At 47.0% G+C, this 25,927-nt stretch overlaps 2 protein-coding genes across 5 annotated transcripts; one reads left to right on the top strand and one right to left on the bottom strand.

Annotated features, from left to right (window-relative positions):
• The first annotated feature begins 371 nt into the window (after window positions 1-371).
• LOC118770119 (transportin-3-like) lies at window positions 372-13,798 on the top strand. Its single transcript, XM_036517566.1, has 23 exons — window positions 372-641; window positions 2,108-2,308; window positions 2,749-2,822; window positions 3,353-3,509; window positions 3,886-4,029; window positions 4,294-4,469; window positions 5,059-5,197; window positions 5,398-5,544; window positions 5,877-5,984; window positions 6,832-6,923; window positions 7,694-7,833; window positions 8,331-8,522; window positions 8,601-8,692; window positions 8,788-8,855; window positions 9,025-9,085; window positions 9,442-9,582; window positions 9,858-9,974; window positions 10,539-10,633; window positions 11,095-11,251; window positions 11,558-11,725; window positions 12,492-12,604; window positions 13,162-13,252; window positions 13,726-13,798. Exons 1-22 carry the CDS (start codon window positions 522-524, stop codon window positions 13,220-13,222), a joined length of 2,763 nt encoding a protein of 920 aa, XP_036373459.1. The 5' UTR covers window positions 372-521; the 3' UTR covers window positions 13,223-13,252; window positions 13,726-13,798.
• Window positions 13,799-14,284: 486 nt separating this feature from the next.
• LOC118770117 (interferon regulatory factor 5-like) lies at window positions 14,285-23,475 on the bottom strand. 4 transcript variants are annotated; one of them, XM_036517565.1, is made up of 9 exons: window positions 23,203-23,475; window positions 20,487-20,674; window positions 19,072-19,258; window positions 18,659-18,684; window positions 18,435-18,462; window positions 17,828-18,238; window positions 17,087-17,476; window positions 15,984-16,102; window positions 14,285-15,468 (listed from the first exon to the last, which is right to left on the bottom strand). In XM_036517565.1, exons 2-9 carry the CDS (start codon window positions 20,658-20,660, stop codon window positions 15,271-15,273), a joined length of 1,533 nt encoding a protein of 510 aa, XP_036373458.1. In that variant the 5' UTR covers window positions 20,661-20,674; window positions 23,203-23,475; the 3' UTR covers window positions 14,285-15,270. The 4 variants fall into 4 exon arrangements, with proteins under 4 accessions (XP_036373458.1, XP_036373455.1, XP_036373457.1 ...); XM_036517562.1 differs by having other exon boundaries at window positions 14,286-15,468; window positions 20,487-20,732; XM_036517564.1 differs by having other exon boundaries at window positions 14,286-15,468; window positions 20,487-20,725.
• Between the last annotated feature and the right edge of the window lie 2,452 nt (window positions 23,476-25,927).

Here is a 25,927-nt window from a genome sequence, read left to right as displayed (position 1 = left end):
TCCTGACGGATATCAAGTTAAAAGTTGTCCCGTTGCATGGGATCGTTTTGCTTAAAACTCAGTCTAAAGAATCCTAATGTAGTGCATAATATATTTCCTTATATCCATTTGGAACTGCTTTAAAAATAAGTAAAAACATTTAAAATAATGTATTTTTTCAATTACTTCTACTATATATTTGGAATAATTTTATGTGTACACTGTGCACCACGATTCTCAAGTTATTGGATTGTAAGGTATTTTTTCGGTAAATCCATATGGAGAGGACAGACGAATTCAGCCAATTTATTTTACGTTCCCCAAAAGGAGACTGTCAGTAGCGTCAGCTAAGCTACTGCTAAGCTAAGTTCCTGTCTGCTGAAGGTCGGCGTTTAGCGGGCACGCGCACGGAGTCAACCTGAGTGTTTGAAATGGCGGCCCGGGAAAATAAAAGACCCAGCTGAATAGCGGTCCGAGATAGCAACCAAGCAATCCTTCACTTTTCCGGAAGATAATACACGTCCATTTAAAGCGTAACCGCCATGGAAGGAGGTAAACCGTCGCTTGCGCTGGTCCACCAGGCTGTGCAGGCGCTTTACCACGACCCCGACCCCGCCGGCAAAGAGCGAGCTTCCGCGTGGCTCGGGGAGCTGCAAAGATCGGTAAGCCAACAGGGTCTAAAAGGAAGATACTCCTTCCAATTCAGTTAGCTAGCTAGCTAGCTAGCATGCTACGTACACCCCGTGATTTAGCTAATGATTGCTAAGATGTTCATCTTGCTAGACTACTCCTAAAGCAGCACGATTTCACCGTAGAGGAAATGGGTCGAGGCTGCCAGTAAAAATGTTACCAGCTATCTGCCGAACATTGATTTTGTGGCATATTGCTGGCGATATCGCTACCGGTACCGTTTATATACACCGTGCAATGAAAACGCTAATTGGCTGGTGTGACTGACAAATCGAAAACAACAAAGGTGGGTCGGGGTATTGTAGTGGGTGGGGAAGAAATCCAGGAATAGCTAACAGGCTAACTACCTATCGCAGGGAACTTTACATTAATGAGCAATCACATAGTCAAATTAAATCTGTAGTCATTTCTGGAAGTATAACAAAATTTTATATCAGGATATCTTACTGTGTGAATGTGATGACCGGATTTACAAGCAATGTTACGAGTCAATCACAGAAACACGTGTTTCACATTCAAAAGTATGCCCTATTTCCATGCAGATATTCCCATGCAGGTTACTGGAGTATCCTTTTGTGCAGAGTTGCAGATTGTATTCCTGTAGATACCGTCCCCTCAGCAGTGATCTGTGGCAGTTTGGCCAGTCAGCAATTATGTGCCCTCAGCTGTGCAGCTAATTTGGGAAGGCTGATTATCCAGCGGAATGATTCTGTGGGGTCAGAGGTCAGAGGTCACGGTGTGGGAGTGAGGGAGGCATACAGGTGCTCAGGATTGGATCCTGTATGCCTCACTTTGCCTAACCTGTATGACTCATCTTTCATGCTGTGAGTCATTTCTCTGTGATTCCTGCGCGAGGCATGGTGTGATCACTGTGCCTCAGCTGCGCTGATGAACTCTAGTTCAACATATGTTTCGTACGCCTTCCCTTCTAGTGTTTGGTGGTCGAGTGATTTCAGACCAGCGAATAAACATTGTTTGCATTTTGGTTTTCCATTATGTTTGCTGTCTGTCTTCCTGTGTTGACCTCATAGACTCTACCATGCATAAAGAAACTGCTTTCTAAAAATAAATGATGTATACACACAACCCCAAAGAGATACTCTGGACAGGTTCTGGACATTGATGCCTTCACCTGACAACAATGTCTGTAGGTAAAAAACATTTACAACAGAATTTTTGAACTGCTTGAACTGTGCAGAGCGGCTTCAGCAGTGATGTCACTCCCTGAGACTTAAGTTAGCTAAGCTTTGTTGCTAATGGAGCTAGGAGCAAATTGCATTCAGCTCAACTGGTAACAACATGTGCCACTAGAATTTAGCTGTGTGATGTGAACAGGGGTTTGGGTCTCACTCGTGGTGCCAACCTCTTTCACGTTTGTTACGCTGGTGCTACCACGCTTCACTTCCTCACCCGGGTGATTTCCTCTCTCCTGCTGCAGCTGTACGCCTGGGAGATCGCAGACCAGCTCCTGCAGCTGAAGCAGGATGTGGAGTCCTGCTACTTCGCAGCCCAGACCATGAAGATGAAGATCCAGACCTCATTCCACGAGCTTCCGGCCGACACCCACACGGCCCTACGTGACTCGCTGCTGTCACATATAGAGAACCTGAAAGACCTCTCCCCCGTCATCGTCACCCAGGTAACACACCTGTCGCACTGACTAGTGACCTTGGTTTACTGAGGTACGAAAGCATGTCCTCACCACAGAGATATTTAAACCTGGTGCTCAGTTACCCACTTTAAGTATATGTATGCCGTCGTAGTGTCTCCCACTTTATATTTCATCTTAATAGGTCTCACATATTCGTGCTAAACTGGCTATGCCAGTGATAATTTTAAAAGTGTTATTGGTTCAGGGAAAATGAAGGCACATTGACCTGCTCTTGACAGCTCATCCTTATTTTGGGAGGTCCCCATAATTAATTTTAATCGGTTCCCCAATGCGTGGCTTTCTGCTTCAAGGCATGCAAAACTGGAATTTACAGATAAACTTTTATGGAATTAAGTGATCAGAATGCAGTTAGTCATTTATATGGGCTGAGTGGGTGTGGTCAGTGGTGTTCCCGCCCTCTCTTCCAGCTGGCCCTGGCAATAGCAGACCTCGCCCTGCAGATGGCGTCCTGGAAAGGCTGTGTTCACACTCTCATTGAAAAGTAAGTGCTTTTTTTATTTGTTTGTCCCCTCTGTTTCAGTCAGCTCTTACCGCCGCTACCTGGTTGATCTGTTAGTAATAAAAGAACAGACACTGATGTTTGTATCGGTTGGAGGGAAGCACTGAAAAAAATGGCCCTGAAATGTAATTTTGGTCATTAAAGCGTCATAGCTTCGGGTTCATTGCAGACCATGTTCAACGTTCCACTGTGTAGCGGTGAGATATTGTTGCGGAAACAGGAGCCTCAAGCCCACCATATTGTAGAATAAGTTTACTGAAGGTCGCCTTACAAATTGAAGTTGTGTATTTGAAACACTGGCACCATGAATAACTGTACAGAAGAGTCCCTAATTTTGTCATTGAAGGACCACAGCCAGACAGTAGGCTAAGCCAGACTGTGCAAATATTAAGTTGCTTAACAGTGCTTAAACTTAAACAGTGTTGGTTACAGGCAGCTGAAGCTGCAGATTTACACAGACTCCATGTTTCCCTCAGGATGTAAAGCTCAGTGGACCTTATTTTGCCCTGCAGGTACAGCAGTGAGGTCTCCTCCATGCTGGTCCTGGTGGAGATCCTGACCGTTCTGCCAGAGGAGGTGCACAGTCGCTCCCTACGGATTGGAGCCAATCGCCGTGCAGAGATCATCCAGGACCTAGCCTGTTACTCCAACATGGTGGTCTCTCTGCTGGTGAGGGGCACACACACACACACACACATACACACACACACAGACTCACAAAGACACAGACATAGACACACACACATACACACACACACACCCACACACACACACACACAATCACATCATCGGACAGATGTTGTAACTGCTTCCTCCTGAAAAATATATTTAAAAAATGAGTGACATTAATGTCACAACTGAGTCTGGAGAGTGACACAAATGACTGGGGCTGAATCTGCAGAGTGATATGAAGACCCCCCAGAAAGTGAAGCTGATGGGGAGAAGTCAGAAACCCTTGGAATTGAAAGTGAAATACCATGGACACTGGTATGGGTGTGGTTTGCGCATGGCACAGGTGTGGCTCTGACTGTCGTACCTCCTCCAGGTGTCCTGTGTGGAGAAGGTGGGTGGCAGTGAGGGGATGCTGATCAAAGTGGTCCGCTGTCTGGGCAGCTGGTTTAACCTGGGCGTTCTGGACAGCTCCTTACTGGCCGACAACCAGCTCCTCCTCATCCTATTCCAAGTGCTGGTAAGACTGTGCTGTTACACCTGTTCATTTTATTCACATGGTATTTTTGCACTGAATACAAGCATAGGGCATTAAATGATTTTTCTGTATCAAGAAAGCATTAATATACAGGAAAACGAGATGGTTTCAGTTGAAGATGTAAGTCTGTGAGTCTTGACTGTGTGTCTGTGATCCTCTCTGGCAGACGTGTGTCAGATGGGAATGGTAGTGAATGGAGGCAGCAGGTGAGGTGACACCTGACCCCTCTTGATTTCCGTGTCACAGCAGCGGGACGAGACCTCCACCAACCTGCATGAGGCGGCCACGGACTGCGTGTGCTCGGCGCTGTGTGTCGTAGAGAACGCGGACGCCAGCGTGCCGCTAGCCGCGCGGCTGTTCCAGGGTGTGCTGACGCTGGAGACGGCCTACCACATGGCTGTGGCACGCGAGGACCTGGACAAGTAAGGCCCGCAGTGCTGGGGTACCCGCCGGCACTGTTTCCGCTGGGCGAGACACACCGCCTCAGTGAGGCCCTTCCACACCGTGTGCCAGTGAGGTCTGTGAGAGACCACTGTCTCACCAGTTCCAGTTCATTTCCATTAAAACTGATTTATTGGCATGACAGGTTTGTTCTTGTATTGCCAAACATAAAACATAAAAAACATAAACACACAAAAAAGACATTGTACAAGTTCAACAAAAGAACAAAAGATTAGAATAAAATAACACGAATGAATGTGAATGTGTGTGTATGAGTGTGTATGGGGCATTGTGTGTGTGTGTGTGTGTGTGTGTACAAGTGTGTATGTATATGGGGCATTGTGTGTGTGTGGGTTAGTATACTGTCACATTCAATCCCGGTGTTTTTCTCTCTCTCGCTGTGATTGGAAACCTGTTAGTTTGTTTAATGTGGGAAATCAGTTCTCTTCTCTGTTGAGCTGAGTGGGTGATGGTTTGAGTAGGTGGTAGGAAATCTGTCCTTTGAATTTTATGGAAGTTAAATGCAAGTATAGGGGGCAAAGTGACCCTGATGGCGCCCCTCTCTGGCAGGGTGCTGAATTACTGCCGGATTTTCACCGAGCTGTGTGAGACGTTCCTGGACGCGATGGTGCGGAGCCCGGGGCAGGGCGTGGGAGACCTGCATACGCTGGAGCTGCTGCTCATCTGTGCAGGACACCCCCAGTATGAGGTCATAATGCCCTTCCTCTGCATCCAATCACAGAGCAGTATGAGGTCACACATGCCCTTCCTCTGCAGCCAATCACAGAGCAGCACACAGGGTGTCTCTGTCCCCGGCAGCCAATCGGAGCAGCATGCAGTGTGTTTTTACTGATCTGAGGTCAGGGTTGCGGTGCAGTCACGTTGTCCCTTGCTGGTTTCTGATCGTAGGTGGTGGACATCACCTTTAACTTCTGGTACCGGCTGGGGGAGCATCTGTACAACACCAACAATGCAGTTCTTAATGGCATCTTCAGACCCTACGTACAGAGACTGCTATATGCACTGGCCCGGCACTGCCAGCTCGACCCCGATCATGTGAGACCCTCCACATGTTCACATGCTAACTCTTCTGTTACCCGTGGAACGTCTGATTGACATGTCAGTCCAGATTTATTCAATTCACATTGCACTCCTTAGTTTTCTACTACTTGAACAACATTATATGTTTGATTAAATAACTTAAAGTACTTTGTAAAAAACTTAATGATATATTATTTCTTATTTGAAGTTTTTTGATCAAGGGCCATAATTCTTTCCATTGAAATGTTTGCATTAGTGCTAAGTCTTGAATAGAGCTGGGGGCATTAGTTGCTAAGACCTGCCATTGTTTGGTGTCACACATCTGGTTTCTTCTCCTCTGGGTAAAGGAAGGAATACCTGAAGACATGGATGATTTTGGAGAGTTTCGCATGAGAGTTTCAGATCTTGTGAAGGACATCATTTTCCTGGTGGGCTCCACGGAATGCTTCTCGCAGGTATTGTGAAGAATGATGTGAGGTCGCCAACTTTTCTGCAGGTGACATCCCATCAGAAAAGCTGAAGACTTCAGTTAAATTCTGAACTGAAGTACCACATGTATTCATTAGACTGTAGCCTGTGTTAGCCTGTTTATGATTCCAATGACTCGTAGCTGTTCTTTAAATGGGCCAAGTGGTGTCAGACTGAGGGAGTACAATTTGAGTGCAGTTTAAGTGAGAGGTTTTTAAATATTTACATGTGAGGTGATGTGGGTATAACTGCATGCAGACTGTGCTCTGCGTCCTGGTACCATTAAATCATCCATTCTAAAGCAGCCATTCTCAGTACCCTCAGAGCCAAATGTACAGATCAGAGAGAATGCTGTGTTTCTCTGTGGTAAGGACAGGATGAATGTTGTGTTTCTTTATACTGATGACAGGGTGAATGGTGTGTTTCTCTATACTGATGACAGTGTGAATGCTGTGTTTCTCTGTGGTAATGACAGGGTGAATGCTGTGTTTCTCTATCCTGATGACCGGGTGAATGGTGCGTTTCTCTGTGGTAATGACAGTGTGAATGCTGTGTTTCTCTATCCTGATGACCGGGTGAATGGTGTGTTTCTCTGTGGTAATGACAGGGTGAATGTTGTGTTTCTCTATACTGATGACAGTGTGAATGCTGTGTTTCTCTGTGGTAATGACAGGGTGAATGCTGTGTTTCTCTATCCTGATGACCGGGTGAATGGTGTGTTTCTCTGTGGTAATGACAGGGTGAATGCTGTGTTTCTCTATCCTGATGACCGGGTGAATGGTGTGTTTCTCTGTGGTAATGACAGGGTGAATGCTCTGGTTCTCTTCCTTGTAGCTGTACTCCACTCTGAAGGAGGGAAGCCCACCCTGGGAGGTGACTGAAGCAGTGCTCTTCATCATGGCCACCATCGCTAAGACTGTAGATCCGTGAGTAGAAACACACGGTTACCATCGCTAAGACTGTAGATCCGTGAGTAGAAACACACGGTTACCATCACTAAGACCAGAGATCGTGAGTAGAAACACATGGTTACCATCACTAAGACCAGAGATCGTGAGTAGAAACACATGGTTACCATCACTAAGACCAGAGATCGTGAGTAGAGACACATGGTTACCATCACTAAGACCAGAGATCGTGAGTAGAAACACATGGTTACCATAACTAAGACCATAGATCCGTGAGTAGAAACACATGGTTACCATCACTAAGACCAGAGATCGTGAGTAGAAACACATGGTTACCATAACTAAGACCAGAGATCCGTGAGTAGAGACACATGGTTACCATCACTAAGACCATAGATCCATGACCAGAGACACATGGTTACCATCACTAAGACCATAGATCCGTGACCAGAGACACATGGTTACCATCACTAAGACCAGAGATCCGTGAGTAGAGACGCATGGTTACATCGCTAAGGCCGTTGTTGTGTGCTTTCTGCACCAGAGCAGTTACCCTCAATAACCTTAGAGAATTAGCTCTCCTTTCCTGTAAACACTTTCCTGTAGATCACCATTTAGCAAATGAGTGCTAGCTTTATACAATATTAATTATTATTCTTTTGGCCCATCTCCATGCCCTTTTGGGTTTAGTAATTATGGCCTCTTGTTCTGGTTTCCTGAGTGCCCTTGTCTCTACTTCCCGTTGGTTGACGTGTGTGACGTGTAAATGTGTCCCTCCCCCTTTGCAGTGAGAGTAACCCCATGCTGCCGGAGGTGCTGGAGCAGCTGGTGCTGCTGCCTCAGACAGTGCACCCAGCTGTACGCTACACCAGCATGGAGCTGGTGGGGGAGATGAGCAAGGTGGTGAACCACCACCCACGCTGCCTGGGTGGGTGTCTGTCATGCACATGAATCCACCCGGGTGTCAGTGTGAAAGCTGTTATTTTATATAGAGGTGACCTGTGATTGATAGGAGAATAGGTTCTGATAATATCAGTTAAGGTTTGGTTTGTTTCCAGCAAGGACTTACGGAAAATATGAAAAAGCACTTGAGTGAATTATGAGTGATTGTAATCAGTTCCCATTTTTAATGAAGTGACTGTCTACCCCTCTCATTAGTGCACTGATAAGGAATCAGTAACCATTGATCACTGGTTGTTAAATGGTTAAATCTGTGTGTGTATCTGTCTGTCTTTGTGTGTATGCGCATGGGTGTTGTGTGTGTGTTGTGTGTGTGTGTGTGCATGGGTGTTGTGTGTGTGTGTGTGTGTGTGTGTACATGGGTGTTGTGTGTGTGTGTGTGTGTGTGTGTGCATGGGTGTTGTGTGTGTGTGTGCATGGGTGCTGTGTGTGTGTTGTGTGTGTGTCCATGCTTGTTTGTTCCAGACCCTGTGCTCAGGTACCTGATGGAAGGTTTAAAGGAGAAGGCTCTGGCCTCAGTGGCAGCAAAGGGCATCCACAACATCTGCTCCATGTGCCGAGATCACATGACCCAGCACTTTCAGACCCTCCTGGATATCGCCCGCGCCCTGGACACCTTCGCCCTGTCCCCCAATGCTGCTGTCGAGCTCCTCAAAGGTACGTCAATATTGTGGTCAATAGTGTGTGTGTGTGTGTGTGTGTGTGTATTAATTTTCCCCCCCGTGTTTTCTGCAGGTACTGTGTTAGTCCTGTCTCGTCTCCCGTCGGAGAAAGTAGCTGAGTGTTTGAGTGACCTCTGTGCCGTGCAGGTCACAGCACTTCAGAAGGTCAGTACTGATTGGACATTTCCATTTGGGTGAATATTTTTGTGCGTGTGTGTGTATTTCCTGTGTGTATGAGCCTTTCCTGTGTCTCTCTCCAGCTGCTGTCTCAGGAAGGTAAACCCGCTGACCCCACCGTTTGGCTGGACAGATTGGCAGCCATTTTTAGGTACGTCTCTGCACTTGTAAGGTTCTTGAGCAGTACGGGCTGTCTGGGGTACTGTGTTCATGCAGAGTGGTGTATTAAAGGATGCAGGCCTTGCTGGTGGAGTAGGGCAGGGCCGCCCTTCAGGGGAGTGGGAGTTGCCTTACTGTTTTCCGTTTACTCCGTTTCACAGGCACACAAACCCTGTTGTGGAGAACGGGCAGACGCATCCCTGTCAGAAGGTCATTCAGGAAGTAAGCTGGCCCGGTCCTCTACCTCTCTGTCTCGCACTGTGATAGACAGTATGGCGGTGTGAAAGTGTGGCAGGAAATGTGATAGACAGTGTATGTGTGATGGGCTCAGATGGGCAGTGTGTGTGTGACAGGCTCTGACAGGCAGTGTGTTGGTGTGTAGTGTAAGCGGACAGTGTGTCAGTGTGTAGTGTAAGTGGACAGTGTGTCAGTGTGTAGTGTAAGCGGACAGTGTGTCGGTGTGTAGTGTAAGCGGACAGTGTGTCAGTGTATAGTGTAAGCGGACAGTGTGTCAGTGTATAGTGTAAGCAGACAGTGTGTTGGTGTATAGTGTAAGCGGGTGTGTCTCCCCTCCGCAGGTCTGGCCTGTGCTGTCTCAGACGCTGCACAGACACCAGGCTGATAACAGGATTGTTGAGCGATGCTGCCGCTGCTTGCGATTCGCCGTGCGCTGTGTGGGCAAAGGCTCCGCCCCCCTGCTGCAGCCACTGGTCACACAGGTGTGTCTGCATATGTGTGTGTGTGTGTGTCTGCATATGTGTGAGTGTGTGTGTGTGTGTCTGCATATGTGTGTGTGTGTGTGTGTGTGTTGGTGGGGGAGCTGTTGTGTGGTTTACACTGTGTGGTTTGCTATGTGACATGTGCCTGGGTGTGGATGGTGAGTGGTGTGTGATATGTGTGTATCTCTGTGTGGTGTGATATGTGTATACCTGTGTGCAGACAGTGAGCACTGTGTGATGTGCAGTGTGTAAGGTGTGCTGCTTACCTGTGCTAGATGGTGAGTGTGTATCAGGTGCACCCCCACTCCTGCTTCCTGTACCTGGGCAGCATCCTGGTGGACGAGCACGGCTCAGAGGACAGCTGCCTGCAGGGGCTGCTGGACATGTTACAGGTAAGTAACGTTTCCACAACGTTCTCACAACGCTTGTGGCTAGTTGTAGGTGATGGAGGGAGATTGTGGGTAATTATGAGAATGGATGTGGATAGTTGAGGTGGTTTGGGATAATTCTGGCAAGAGTTGTGCGTAATTACAGGTGATTGCAGTGGTTGTGGGTGATTGCAGTGGTTGTGGGTGATTGTGGGTGATTGCAGTGGTTGTGGGTGATTGTGGGTGATTGCAGTGGTTGTGGGTGATTGTGGGTGATTGTGGGTGATTGCAGTGGTTGTGGGTGATTGTGGGTGATTGCAGTGGTTGTGGGTGATTGTGGGTGATTGCAGTGCTTGTGGGTGCTTGTGGGTGACTGCAGTGATTGTAGCTGGTTGTGGGTGATTGCAGTGGTTGTGGGTGATTGCAGTGATTGTGGGTGATTGTGGGTGCTTGTGGGTGACTGCAGTGATTGTGGCTGGTTGTGGGTGATTCTGGGTAGTGATGGTTATTGTGTTTGATTATGGTGAGGTGAGGTGATAGATGGCCGTGTTGCACTGATAGCTAGCTCGGGGTTCCCCCCTCCTGCAGGCCCTCTGTGTGCCCACCTTCCAGCTGCTGGAGCAGCCCAACGGCCTGCGGAATCACCCCGACACTGTGGACGACCTCTTCAGGCTGGCAACACGGTACCGCGGTTCGCTGTGTTGGGGGCGGGTCTTCACACATTGAGTTGGCAGAGGCCAAGAGTATGTTGTATGCTGTGTTCAGTGTTGCCTGTGCCCTGTACCTTAGGTCCTATGCCCTATAGCCTGTGCCCTATAGCCTGCACCCTACGCCGTACACCCTACACCCTATGTCATACTTTTTGCATCCTGCACACTACACCCTTTGCCCTAATCCTGTGCCCTACATTTCGCACCCTACACCCTTCGCTCTGGTCCCAGAACCCTGCTCCTTGCGAAGGATGGACTCCTTGCAGCTAATTGCCTATGGAGCACAAGTGTCCCATTTACACTGCACTTTGACGTGGGCATGGACATTATGACTCAGTTCTGATGTCACTGACCAGTCCCTCCAGCTCTCATCAAAGTGACAGAAGTAGGTTGCCATGTTGTGTCCCTGACCCCTCAGTCTCGTTCTGCTGCAGGTTTGTACAGCGGAGCCCTGTCACCCTGCTGAGCAGCCAGATCATTGTACGCATCATCCAGTGTGCCATCGCTGCCACTGCCCTGGACCACCGCGAGGCCAGCTGCAGCATCATGAAGTTCGTCAGAGACCTCATCCACACGGGCGTTGGCAGCAAGGTGAGACCAGCTCTCCCCCGAGATCAGCTACCGCAGGTCTCTTCACACACACAGCACCACGTTTAATCACTCAGATCCTCCCTGTGACACTAATTTGCCTGTACTCTTCTTTCGTTAATATTGCGTATTAATTAAATCGGGTTTAGTGTGTATTGTATGTAGTATATTGTATTTTAATTTACACTGTTATATCACTTTCACGTGTGCGCGTGTGTGTGCGCGTGCGCGTGTGTGTGTGTGTGCGCGTGTGTGTGTGTGTGCGCGTGTGTGTGCGTGTGCGTGTGCGTGTGTGCGTGTGTCTAGCAGCATGCGGATGACTTCGAGGTACGGAAGCAGCTGATTGGTCAGGTCCTGCAGCAGCAGGGGCAGCAGCTGGTGACACAGCTGATTCACTCCTCCTGCTTCTGCCTGTCGCCCTACACCCTCCCCGACGTGGCCGAGGTCGTCTGGGAGATCCTGCGCTTCGACCGCTCGGTCAGTCGGCGCTCGCATCACTGTCGACATTACATCACAGCTGAAACTACAGCGGCTGACAAATGACATCACACTTCACAATTTGACAGATCGAAATTCTATCAACATTGAAATGGCATGGCGTTTTTATTAGATGAAATTGTGACAACTGATATCAGGACAGCCGAAATAAGGCCAAGACTTGAAGTAGCAAAACTGAAATGGCATCATATGGAAATCTGTCAGATCACATTAGAAGATGCTTTAGACCATCACACAAACACTTATTTCAGAGCATTATTCTGCATGTTTATCTCTTCATACTGAAACTTGAAACTTGAAACTTGTATTGAGACCATCTTGCCTCATTTTGACTGATGTGATTTATACAATATATAGGAGCTATTATCAGACAATGTTGTGGACAGAGAAACGTGTGTTCTCCTGAGAGCATGTGCATATCAAGTTTCACTTACATGTCAAGCTCAAAAAACGTTCAACTGTTTATCCAAAGGCAAGATGTTTTTTCATTATTATATTGTTGTATTGTGAGAGGGCACTAATAGAAGTATAGTGGGGTTAACGTGGTTTTGAAGCTTTCATTTGCATTTTCCTCTCCAGTGATTGGTCGTTATTTAGGAGCATTAGCAGGAAGCAGCTGGTGGTGGTGGAGGGAGTTCCCCATTGGACTGATAATGGCTCCGCTCTCTCAGATGTGACTGGAGTTTGCTGCACTCGCTTGACTGACCTTCACCATCTCTGATAAGCGTTGCTCTGGTGTTTCCAGATGTTCAGCCACTGGCTGGAAAACACTCTTCAGGGGATCCCCAAACAGACGTCTGGCGGGGCGGTGACCGTCACCCACCAACAGCTGACAGACTTCCACAAGCAGGTGACCAGGTGAGCAGAGGGGGCGTAACACACTGATCTGGGAACAGCCAGCCCAAACCCAGGCTCTTCATTAGGTAGGCATGATGGCAGCAGGAGACAGTGTAGAGCGGGTGCATGATTTGGCAGGGGCTTTCCCTCAGAGCCAGAGGTGTACCCACAAGGCATTGGGGCAGTGAGGAAGGGGGGTGGTGAGTTAAGTTTTCTCCTAACTGTCACAGGAGAAGCTGTTTGTTTGCCACATTTAGAAAGCAGAAGTTCCCTGAGGGCAAGCTCAGGCCGGTCGTCAAGACGACAGCCAACCTGCACAAAACAGTAAGCTGCATTCCTCTGCAGGTCTGAACGAGAATGAGATAACCCTGCCCTTTGCAAAAACAACCCGTCTGTCCAAAAACAACCCGCCTTTCCAAAAACAACCTGTCCTTTCCAAAAGCACACTGCTAATGCAATCCTTAGCAAACCGTTGAATACATGAATCAGCCTTGTTGGAACCACACCATGTCAGATCAGCTGTAGGCACGGTTTTGCCAGTTAAGGTGTCTGTGAAATGATGTCATTTCTCTCCACAGTGCTGAAGATTGCAAGCAGGTGTGCGGGGCCATACGAGACTTCACCAGGCTGTTCCGATAGCCTAGGCTGCAAGGTCTACCTGAAGACCAGGTAAGAGGATTGGACTGGGACTAGAGGCAGGGAAATGCCTCTCGTTGATTGACATAAATTAAATGTACAAATAAAATTCAGTAACGAACTCCAAATATGCAACGGTGGGAAAGCATCTTTCCACTTTCTATATACATTACATTGCAGTATTTATGAGGGAAGTATTGAAAACTGCTAAAAATGTGCATTTTATCTTGTTCAGTTATAAAGGTTTGCAATTCCAGAAAATGTGAGTCTTGGACAATTTACAACTCTTGTGCTTGCTGTGATTTCTGCTCATTCTTTGTTCTGTGCCTATGCATCCAAAGCTAGGAGTAGAATAAATAAAATATATATGTACATTAATACCATAACACAATAAGACTGTTATACATCAGACATTGGATGTCTCTACTGCCACGTATGAGAAACGGAATCCAATGCATTGCTGGGTCTAACCACTACGTCTTAGCACTATCTTTTGCGTTTAACAGAAGGAGCGTTACAGAAGGAGGTGACGGTGTTACAGAAGGAAGAGACTGCATTACAGAAGGAGGTGACAACGTTACAGAAGGAGAAAATGTTACGAAAGGTGGTGAAAGTGTTACAGAAGGAGGTGACTGTTACGGAAGGGGATGACATTACAGAAAGAGCTGACAACATTACAGAAGGAAGAGACAGCGTTACAGAAGGAGAAAACATTACGAAAGGTGGTGATAACATTACAGAAGGAGGAGCCAGTGTTATGGAGGAGACAGCGTTATGGAGGCAACAGGGGAGAAAAAGATGTGGCAAAGGGCACATGTTCCTCTGGATAGCCAGTCACAGCACAGCACCTGGTGTACAAGGCTATGCATGGAGGAAGAGGTCCCCTTGGCCCTGGGTTACCATGGCTACAGCTGGATTAAACCACATGGCATAGCCAACTCTCTGGGGGGGCTGCTGTAGGACTTCTTGTCCATCATAAGAGGCAGTAATTTCAAGCATATGTCCTGACAAAAACACAAAACACAAGGATGTGCCTGGTATAAAACATACATTTTTGTAGGATTTTTAAAAAATTTTATTTCTTAAGAACCACCAATCACAATTAGTCATCTGTGCCATAGAAAAAAAATGAAATCCAAATCTCAATGTTAAGATCAATCGTGTCGGGGTGGCAGAGGAGGATGCTGGGAATTCCAACCTAAACCTTTAACCTCTAACCTTTAACACTGGCTTCCAAATGGAGGTAAAGCTGGATTTATCTTCTGCCCTATCTAGTGTTGTAACCACATCTCACAAAGTTAAAGAAAAGACTATGTCTTTGGTCAGAATCATGTTTGAGTCTCTGCCCAAACAACGCTGTGTTCTCTCCGTCTCCATAAAACCTAGTACACTGCTGCTGTAGACTTTTTCCACACAGACATGGCCACCTTCCCGCAGATACACTAGATCCGCTTCAACCCACCAGGTGTGATCCTGTGTGCATTATAGGTTCCACTGGTTCAAAGTCATCTTAAAGGATCAAGCTAGTGGACAGATCCATGCCACAGAGGGACACAGGTCTTCTGAGCCAACGGTGTTCTCTGCCAGGAGGTGGCGCTGTGGCATTAAGTTTGTGATAACATTATTGATAACTTTGTCCTCCATATTTCATGACAGCCTAACTGCCAAACAGCTGACCTTCCTGTTCTCACTGCATTTGGCAGCCGAAGCGAAAGTCATTCAGTGTTTGACGTGATGATAAAAACCTATGATTAAAAAAATGAGACTTTCTGTCATACTGTTACGGTATTTATTGAAATACAAAATGAACACAAATGATCACAATGTGAAAATCCCACACTCTTAAAAACAGACAGTTTCTGAAATGTACAGTAGAATGAATGTTTAAGTAGCTCGTTGCTTGTCGTAGCTCGATGACACAGTCCCTGCACAGCTCAGACGAACGTGTCACATGAGACAAGACGTAAGGAGACCCAGAGGCTGAGTGAGGAACATCTGTGAGCTGGCAGGCTGTGGACCGGTATGGCTTTGGTTCCAGTCCCAGTGCTGGTTTAAAGCCCATGTGGGGGAGCGTGGCCCCAGTGGGCCTGAGCCTGCTGGCTCTGGAAGAGTCTGTGAAGCTCCTTGAACTGCTCGACCGTCTGGTCCTTGAGGTCCGGGTTCGAGATCTGCAGCCGGATGCTGTCCGTCGACCAGGACAGCTCCCCCGAAAACATCTCGGTCAGGATCCTGGCCACCACCGGAACCACCTGGACAACACGGAGCAGATGGCACTGTTCACTCTGCATACTGATGAGCGACACTGCATTGGAGTAGGGTTCATAAAGCTGGCATTAAGCTGCCTTATAACACCTGCATAATGAAGACTTAGGCCAAACGGGGCCAGAACAACATGTCTATCCAAGCATATGCTGCACGATAACACATTTTTAAAAACATTGTCGTGGAATTCTGGTTTAACATCAGATGGTTCCTGAGACGTCTATACACCTGACTGTGAATTAAAGTGTTAAACCGCCAAATGTGTCAGTGCAACGTGGTGTACATGCAGTATATTATAGTGTAGTGTGTGTGCAGTACATTATACTGTGATCTATATGTAATATACTATAGTGTGTGTAGAGTATTATAGTGTGGTGTATGTGTAGTATATTATAGTACAGAACGGCGCGGCGTAGCGGTGTAGCGGGACACAGCGCAGAATGTCACAGTGTGACATCACTCTGCAGTGATTCCGCCCTGTTTGTGGAGGGCCGGCGAGCACCTGCACGATGATCAGCTTCTTCTCTTTGGGCTTCCTGTCGGGCCAGTCTTCGCCGAAACAGAAGTACAGTTCGAAGGGGGGAGGAGCCTCAGCTTCACCTTTCTGATACAGGATCAGTTCTGCCGTGCGAGAGAAGCGGCTTCAGTAATGCAGCCTTAATGGCAGGCCATTCTTTCAACAACAATTGCAATCGCAGAAAAACCTATTATGCTGAAACCCCAGATAATACTGTCCCAGATACTGGCAGAAGTCACACACAAAAGAGGAATTTGTGTTTTTTTGTGGTTAGTAAAGCTAGGGCAGTTCGTGGTTTTTTCTTTGGAAACCTCAGGTCAAGTTGGGTACCTTAAAAAGGGACCTTTTTTAACAGCAGTGAAAGCCTTTCAGGATCAAATGAGTGGTGGTGTGTAAACTGCAACACTCAGAGATTACAGCATCCAGTCATGCTTATTACGCCTTAATGTGAAAAAAGTTCAACATGTGTAAAAGGCTTAACATGCAGAGTTGAGCATTCTTAAGTCCTGTAAGCATATAGCTCCTCTCTCTTGCAGTCAGATATTCAGGCCACCACCAGCCCGAGCTGAAAGGACACCAGCAAGCACATTCTCCAATCCTGCTTGAGGAGGAACCTAGGATGCCAGAGAAGGAGTCCACTTCCATTCATGACATTTATACTCTGTTGCTTAGCAGACGCTCTCATTGGGACCCACTCATAACACCCACCGAAGTCATAAGAACAGCATTACACCGACATGGCAGACCGCTTGCGAGCACGAGTCAGTCCAACATGCGGTAACAACTAGTGAACCAGTGAACACTGCGAGTATAGAAGTGCTACAATAAACTAATTCAATTTCACTGGCAACAACACACAAGAGAGAAGCCTGAGGGGGTGGGTCTGTCAGCCTAGTTTCTAAATGATTTGCAAAAACCACACGCTGCCATGCTCAGAAGCAGTTTTTCATCCCCGTGGAGGGGAACCCCCCCACTCACCATGGAGGAAGCTGTTGAGGCTGAACACCCTGATCCTTCCCCACCCCCCCCCACCATGGAGAAAGCTGTTAAGGCTGAACACCCTGATACCCCCCCCCCCACTCGCTCACCATGCAGGAAGCTGTTGAGGCTAAACACCCTGATCCTCTTCTCTCTCTCCATGGGATTGGGCGGGGCCTGCTCGGGCACGCCCGGCCCGGACCAGAACACCTTGCACTGGCAGAGTCGCAGAGCGTAGATGTCCTGGCCCTCGATCTCCAGGATGAGGCCGCGGTCCATCACGTCCAGCAGCTGGTTGGTGTAGAAGCGCTGCTTCTCGTTGGGGATGCCAGATGCCTCCGGGAACAGGACCTGCTGCAGGCTGACCGGGCCGAACAGCTCCACCTGGTCCGGCGTGGGTGCCAGGTTGCCGTAGTACAGCCGGCAGCCCTGCGGGTTGCTGACGGTCATGGAGCCGGCCACGTGGCCGCGGTACTGGAACTTAATGTCCAGGTCCGTCACTGGAGAGACACACAGACAAACACATCCGTCAGACAGGTGCGGGATGTTAAACAGAACCTGCATTGGCTTCACCCTGCTCACACTGCAGTTTTAACTGTTACACTGTACATGACAGCTGATCAAGCCGATGCAGATGGCAGCAATAAGTATTGAGAACCATTTTACATACTAACTTTATACAATATACACCTTTTCATGTTCATTAAAAAAGTCGGCACTCTGCAAACTCTACACAGATTATATACACAAAACACACTTACTTACTGAAGCAGTAACGTGTGCATAAGAAGGAAGCATGTTTGGAAGGGGACGTGGCGTGTGGTGTGTTTTTGGGAAGAGGGCGTACTTACAGGGCAGCATGTGGGGGTTGCTAAGTAGATCATAAATCCCGGGCTGCACAGGCCCCGCCTCCGGAGGCGGTGCCTCAGACATCAGGCTGTCCTGAATGGCCGCAGGGACAGGGGGCGTGGCCATCTCCGTGTGCGTGCTCGGAGCACCACCGCCGTGGGCGAAGCTGCCCCGCCCCACGTCGCCCCCCAGCGGGATGGGGCTCTGGAACTCGGGCAAGGTCAAGCCGGCCAGGGGCGCGTCCACCATGGCCACACCCCCTCTAGGATCCAGAGAAACTCCACCCTGTGGGAGGCCCATCTGTGTGAGGTGGGCGGGGCTGTAGCCATCAGTCATGGGAGAGCTGATGAAGGGTACCTCCCCTCTGACCCCAGGATAGGCTGTGTAACTGGGCGTGTCTCCCATTCGGGGGTCTGGCATCAGAGATCAAACACAGGGTCAAACAGAGAGTTAAACACAGAATCACTTCTAATAACTATATATAACAATCTCTGTATTTTCAACCCACATGAGAAGCCAGTTCTTGTGTCAACCAAACAGAAATACTGAACACATTGTGGCATTGGTACTGCTCATTTAAAACCTTAACAGGACAAAGAATCACCATACCAATCGAAAGGCCCACGATGTTGGGTAGCTGAAAATAAAGATGAGAGATAAAATGACAACATTGGTTTGGGTACACACCGCTATATTCTATAAACACAAAAACACTTTCACATATGGTATACTGTCTGACCATAAAGACATCCACAAATAAACACGATCCTGTTTATTTAAAGCAGTAAAAATGTACAACACCATTGCTGGCTGTAGGGCCTGTTTCACCTCACCTCATCATCGTCTTCATCACCTGCATCTGAAACGCAAAGTAAATGCAATCATTACCACACAACCTCACCGGGGGGGGGGGGGTTGCGCATTACATTACATTATGTTCTTTCATTTAGCAGATGCTCTTATCCAGAGCGACTTTCAACACAAAAGAACAGAAGTGTATCCATTCAAGCAGAATGAGCGACACTGTCAGGCCAGGCTAACAACACTCCCAGACCAGAGAGATAGCAGTGGGGTAGCACAAAGGAGGAACACCACACACCATCACACATTACATTACACAGTACACTGCGTTTTGCCTAATGTGCTTTCACACAGAGTACAGGGGTCTAGCAGTGGCTGGGTCAAGCGGTCTCGATACTGATCTACCATCTCTTGGTGACTGAACCGGTTCCCGTGCGGTCGTTACCTCCGTTGTACGGTTGGTCGCACACCTCGTAAATCTTGTAGGGCTGGACGGGCGTCTCCTTGGTGCCGTCGTACTTGAGCCGGAACTCGCGGCTCTTGTTGAGGGCGCACCGCAGGTTGGCTTTCCACTTGGCCGGGTCAGGCTCATCCACACCCTCCTGGTACTTCCCCGTCTCCAGGGCCCAGGCCTGGGGAAGGTGGCACAGGAAGCTCAGACACACGGGGGGGCCCATCACAGACACACGCCTTCTGTTAGACCACTGCCACAGGGTGACCAAGCCTCCCAGTGTTTCAGCCGTTTAGTGACTGACTGCCCAGGTGTTCTTACACAGGTATATGGTGACAGCAAACTCTCCACAGGGAAAGTTCTATCCGTTTCAACTAATATGCCCCTCAGTTCAGGTTCTCTACAGAGTGCAATGCAACTACAACACAAAATTTGTGAAATTACAAAGCGCGTTACGTTATCGTCATTAAGCAGATGTTCTTATCCAGACTGACTTACATAGTTTACAATCTTAACAATTTATACAGCTAGATATTTACTGAGGAAATTCTGGTCTAAGCACCTTGCCCAAGGGAACAACAGCAGTGCCCCAATGGAGACTCAAACCAGCAACCTTTCAGCCCCAGCGGGAAATCGAACCAGCAGCCATGTGGTTACTATCCCTGCTTCTTGCCACCAGACCTCTCCCCAAACAAGCAGGAAACTGCTTAAAAATAATTTTTAAGAAGTAATGATAATCAGCAGGCATCAGCACAGTGTAACACACAATGCCATCCTTTTGGAAAGCAGAGATGGCTCTACATTTACAGAAGGGTACAGGTCATAAACCATGGGACAACCACAGATCATGGGACAACCACAATGCCACTGCGGCCAGGAAACTCCAGGGTTACTCTGGTGTTACTCCAGGAGTAGAGAGAAATGAAACTCTGGCTCTTCCTGTTTGTATGCAGAAGTGTGAGAGTGGCTAGCAGCCTCACTGTGTGACTACATGGCTCTCATGTCCCTGTGATCACAGACCACTTCCTGTCACATGATTGCGACATGCGACATGATTACAGCATCACTGCATTGCCCGAGCACCATTCCTGAGCACTGATTCACGTATCACCCATACCTGCCCATCATTACATTATTGGCATTTACAGATGCTCTCATCCAAAGCGACTTACACAGGTTACAATGTTTTACACAGGAACCCATTTGTACAACTGGATATTTACTGAGGTGATTGTGGATTAAGTGCCTTGCACAAGCATACAAAAGCAGTGCCCCAGTGGGGAATCAAACTGGCAACCTTTTGATTATGTACTCATATGTTCAGTACGTAAGCATACATACTCACAGTGAACGACACACCCTCCACCTCCGCCTCACACACGCAATGCTCCCTCTGTATGGAGCCTCACCTTGAAGATGGTGTTCTCGTCCTCCAGAGTGGGCAGGTGGCGGGTGGCGTGGCGCCAGGGGATCTGGAATAGCTTCTGCTCGGAGCTCAGCCACTGCAGACCGGGGTACTTCCCACTGTTCACCTGGGCCACCAGCCAGGGCTTCAGCCGGATCCTCCGAGACTGCAGGCTCATGGCGGGGGAACCTCCTGTCTCCGGCAGGGGGGGAGAGAAACCTCTCACTGGGGCTGAGAGAGAAACTGGCCACTTCCAGGAAAGAGAGCAAGGAGAAGGAGAAGGAGAAGGAGAAGGAGAGAGAGAGAGAGGGCAAGAGAGAAGTATCTACAATCATACAGGTTCATCAGGGCTCCATATGGATGATTCTGAGAGCAGCTCATACACACCCAGAACTGAGTACTTGGGTTCTGTGAATATAGGCTTGGCAGTCCTGTTCTTGCCTATGAAAATCATACGGAGATCACACTCCTCAAGGCAAGGACCCACCTCCACACATGTTCACGAAAACAGCTTCAAAGGGGAGCTGAGGTGCAACTGCCGTAAACGCAGCACCAATCCTGTTTCTTTTGGAGGTTTTGAATGAATGCCATGCAGCGGAGAGGCAGTGAAGTGCGAGAGGGTGCGGTGTGAAGCGGATGTCACACAGTGGCTGGGGCTGTTCGCGCCGGCGTGCTAGCACCGCCGACCGTGCCATTTCATTTATAGGTGTTCATTCAGAACTGCGTGACTGAGCGACGGTACCAGCGGCCACCGGAGCCTCTGAAGTGTGAAACCACATCCTCCCGTGTAAAGCCACTACACGCTTATCAGCCCTACAACCCAAATCCACAATCCACACTCTCAACGCCCCAAGTCTTGTTTTAGTTTTCAGATAACGATTCAGAATGAAACCCCGACAGGAAGAGCTGAGAGCTACAGAGTGAGGCTATAGAAGCTACTGAGAAGCACTTACTGTATTGTATTATATCATCTGTGCAATAATGCTTGTATTGTCTTGTACTGTATTGTATGCTAGTATTGTCTCTGATCTACGTGGCGTGAGCTACTGGACACTTGAATTTCCCCAAGGGGATGAATAAAATATCTATCGTAGCCTGACTGTCTCATCGTCAATGATTGGACAGGGAGGAGGAATACAGAAGAGGTGTAGTGGATCTATACATAGGCGCAGGAGAGGGAAGTATACATTGTGCAATAAAGACAGACCTCCGTCGTTCCTTGGTGTCGCTTGAACAGATATGTCTGGTTTATGACAGACAGTATGGTGTCTGCTGTTCCCTTTACTAGAGGATGTAATTTTGTAAAGTAAGCAAACACTGACATCCGTTTATTTGAAATCAGCCATCACTTTCAAATGCTCAGCCAGTCACTGGAGAAGATGAAAGAGTATGTTTTCCCCCTGCAGTCTGGATCCCTTGTGTGCTCCCACAATGCACTTCTGTTATAATAACAGTGACAGATTTTTTTCAGCTTTATGATTTCACCTGATATTCCTCCATTTTTTTCCTCCTGCAGTTCTGAATTTAAAATGTACTCCATACAGACTAATCTGATCAAAAGCCTACAGGATACAAGTTTTGTTGTTGTTATTGGTGTGTAACCGAACATTCGGTGAAATCCGTACTCTAATTTACATGCACAATTCTACAATGCTGAAAGAAACAGCGGCTAATGTTACATGGACAAAATTTTAGGGAAGGTCCTGCACTTATTCTCCAAAAACACTCGTAATTGTAAAAGAAACCAAAAGAAAACAAATAAATCAGACACACTACATGCCTTTGCCTGAGGGATATTATAGTAAGAAGCATGTCGTGTATGGATTCTACTGTTCACGGCTATTGTTTAAATAATTTTTGTACTTTCTACGTAGCCCATGGTTTACAATCATTGTATCATTATCGGTCAGCTGAAGGAGCTGAAGGACTCTGACTGGAATGTCCACGCAGCTCAGACAGTTCACGTCCACATTCCAAAACACTGGTTTGTGTGACAGCTTCACATTCAGGATTTCAACACACCTCATATTATGGCCTCAGTCGGGCCAGGAATTCCCAAAGTATTTCAATGAGTAACGATCCTGTTGACAACAAATTTACGCTAAAATGTGAGTGGCTCCAGAATATACGATAATGAACAGAACCTAAACGTTGTAAGTGATGGCGTTGCACATCTGAATGCGACGTTCACCCTTCCAGATTTTTATAATCTTTACAATTACAAAGAAAACGGTCAAAATAAATATTTTATTTTGGCTAAAGGGATAACATTGCCATCTTTACCCAGTTGTGGCAAAATATTTGCTCTTCTTCCGAAAGCAGCTGGGAGTTGCAAAATGCATAGGCCCAATCCATTCTGATTTGTACATTAACCAAAATCAGTTGCTTAAGACAAGAGCTAGAAACATAAAAATGACGACGTTACATATTTCCAAAGTCAACTTCAAATGTTAACTTTTCAACAAAGTTTAACGTACATTTGTATGCCCACATTCTGTGCAAAGCCCGGAGCTTCTCTTCCACAGCCACACAAAATAGGTGACAGGACAGAGTTAAAAGTCGCTGACAAATCAATACTAGCCTGTTGGTTACAGCAGAAACAAAGTAATATCAAAGGCAACCTTTCTCATTTCTTCAGTGTAATCGTGGAATCTGATCAGTGGTTCTTTAGAGTATCGGTCTGCTGCTATGTTTCTCGGTGCGCGAATTCAGACACTCACCTTGCCGACGCTTGTAATTGACGCGCTTTCGTATCTGAGAGGCAGTTCCTGCTGGAGTTGACGGGCACCGGAGAGACCAGAGTGGTGCAAGATGTCTAACGAAGGCGGTTTTGATACCTTGAGAGTTCGACCATTTCAAACAAACCCTTTCCCAATATCATGCACCCAATACACTCTTAATCGTATTCCTCTTAAAAAAACCGCCAGATCTGTTCAATGAGCGGCTAACAATGAACTCATCTAACCTCCCCGTTTTTACGGCACTACAACCATCTGGACGTGAAACGAAACAAGTGACGCAAAATGTGCAGAACTTGTTCACAGTACCACCCTTCCGGGAGTCAGGAGTAGCGTACAAGTAGACGGAAGCAGAAGGGCCGCCTAGCCACCGAAATACTGTATCTCACACCGTCCACCAGGGCGGGTTTATCAGTGTGAGTGTACACGCTATGAATTTCAGGATGCGATAAAAGAGCATTAGGGCCACACATACGCTTATTTTCATGGTCTATAAACCTTAGGAAAGCTGGCGTCCTATGTTTGAGCTCTGAGCCACCCTCTCGACTTAAGTTTGTGTGTAATATGAGTCAGAAACACCCACGTCGCAGTGCTGTTATGTCGCTCTAATTGCAGTAAGTTTAGCGCTCCTTTAACCGCGGTCGATTTCATCCTGTGAAACATTCGCTTCGGTCCAGGCTGTTTATACCGAACATAAATCAAACCCATGCTTAAACGCCTGTTGGCATTTACAGACGATGGTAGCTGTATGCGCACATTCACTGAATCCAGATGGACAGGTTGAAAGGGACAGGGAGAAGCGCATGAGCCAATCTGTGCACCATTACATTTTAAAACAAAATTAGCCTCTTAGCAGTGGACTACAGTCTAGGTGCATCACTTCACCACAAAGAACATTTTCATGGTTAAAATATGGCACGCTTATGTGCCGTGGCATGCTCAACGTTTAAAACAGAGGCATAAAAATGGTTTCACATTTTGTTGGACTGATCGAAGTATCCTCTGACCCAATCAGTTACAACTTGTAAAAGTACTATTAGTCAGTCAGTAGTCTACTTCACACGAGAGTTTTTCTGGGTTCTCATTTTCCAACAACTTTGGGGATCATCTGCAAAGTTATTGGAATTTATAGTACTGTATACTACTGTATATTTAAGGCGAGTTAAGTGCATTTCAGTAACGCTATCAATTGGACTTCCGCTACATGGCAGTATACGCTGAATTAAATTATTGATTTAATCATGCATAGGAGAAAGTGGGTTGGCACCTGCAGATTTCTGGCCGGTTTCACAATCACACAAACTAAAATTGTAACAGTGTTAAGCATATTGTGAATACGAAAATGTAAATGATTAAAACAACAACATCTCCGGGATAACAGATTTGTGCACGTTACAGTGACGTTATCGTAATTTGTAGTAGTTTTAGTTTTGCGTAAAGTTTTAATTCTACTTTACTTTTTTCCTATGACAAACAATAGAAACGCGTTTCTCATTACCTTACATTCTCAACAAATAAGACAGATTTTATTGACTCGAACTCTATCTCTAAGTCCAGGAGGAACATACACCGAGACATCACCATACCCTTTCTACAGCATCTCTGATTACGCAAGTTCTACATAGAGATATGTAGTTAAAGCGGGTCTTATATGGGTTCCTAGTACCTCCTCCACAAGGTCAAGTCATCAACTGTAGAGGACGATCACGCGCTCACTCACTTAGGATGTGTAACTCTCTGTCTAGCTGGTGACATATGAAATACCAAACAAGAAATCCTGCAGGATAAACGTGAATCTGTCGCTTAGAGGCACAGACACTGAACCCCAGAGTAATTCTGAGGTAACACAAAACTGTGTTCAACCTATTTCAGCAGCACCTTTAGGATGAAGCACACAGAACAACCGGTATGTTTGTGATAATGGGCCATTTTAATGCATAAGCACACACCTGTAGGCAGACTAAATTACAATGCATAAAGATATTGTGAATGAGCGTGCTGTCTGCCTTCCCTCTCTCTGGGGGACCTCCCCCGAGGGGGGCCCCCGCTGCTGTTCCTCTATAGAAGCACTTCTGCATTTTCCCCTGCGGGGAGGTCAGCCTCCGTCCAACAGTGCACCATCCCCGCGTTTCTTTTCCTGCTTCACAGAGCGACAGTGTAGAGCGGCAGCAGCGTTGAGCTTCTCACGACAACATAAGAAACAGTCATGTATGCATACTAATGTACCTGATCAATATTATGCAAATGATACATCTTAGTTTTCACAGCTGATGGACTTAAAGGTTTACAAACGCTGCAGAGATATTAGTGTGACACAATTGATCTGAAAAGGTTACATGTTTAAAAAGAGCGTTAATATGTACACTTTTAGACTGGGAATGTGTGAAAAGTATTTCCTCATTATATACAAATAACAGAAACCTTGTATTCTGTGTGTTGTTTGAGGGGTAGGTTTTGGCTTGAGGTTGCTTTGGTATCAGGGCTGTCATTTTACATCAGGGGGTGGCCCACTATTTACATTTTATATAAATTTCCTCCAAAATTTTTCTAAAAAAAAAACAAACTATAAGAAACTGATATTGAAGCTGAAGACAAGAACAACAGAAGACTAGAGCAGAAATGAGAATGACCGCATGAACAGGGAACTGGGCTGTTCTTTGAGGAGAGGGCGTGGGACTGATCTCAGAACACATTAATCTGTGAGGTT

The sequence above is a fragment of the Megalops cyprinoides genome, chromosome 23 (genome assembly GCF_013368585.1).
Source record: "Megalops cyprinoides isolate fMegCyp1 chromosome 23, fMegCyp1.pri, whole genome shotgun sequence".
Lineage (NCBI taxonomy): Eukaryota > Metazoa > Chordata > Actinopteri > Elopiformes > Megalopidae > Megalops > Megalops cyprinoides.
The sequence above is the reverse complement of the archived record's forward strand: the minus strand, read 5'-3'. Positions and strand labels throughout refer to the sequence as shown.

Bases quoted from the DNA above. Each gene is read 5' to 3' on its own strand.
- LOC118770119 (XM_036517566.1), top strand. From the start codon at position 522: ATGGAAGGAGGTAAACCGTCGCTTGCGCTGGTCCACCAGGCTGTGCAG. The intron at 10,634-11,094 runs GTACCGCGGTTC...GTTCTGCTGCAG, and splicing joins CTCTTCAGGCTGGCAACACG to GTTTGTACAGCGGAGCCCTG. The intron at 11,252-11,557 runs GTGAGACCAGCT...TGTGTCTAGCAG, and splicing joins ACACGGGCGTTGGCAGCAAG to CATGCGGATGACTTCGAGGT.
- LOC118770117 (XM_036517565.1), bottom strand. From the start codon at position 20,660: ATGAGCCTGCAGTCTCGGAGGATCCGGCTGAAGCCCTGGCTGGTGGCC. The intron at 19,259-20,486 runs GTGAGGCTCCAT...CACCTTCCCCAG, and splicing joins ACGAGAACACCATCTTCAAG to GCCTGGGCCCTGGAGACGGG. The intron at 16,103-17,086 runs GTGAGCGAGTGG...CTCGCACGGCAG, and splicing joins CCTCAACAGCTTCCTGCATG to AACTGATCCTGTATCAGAAA.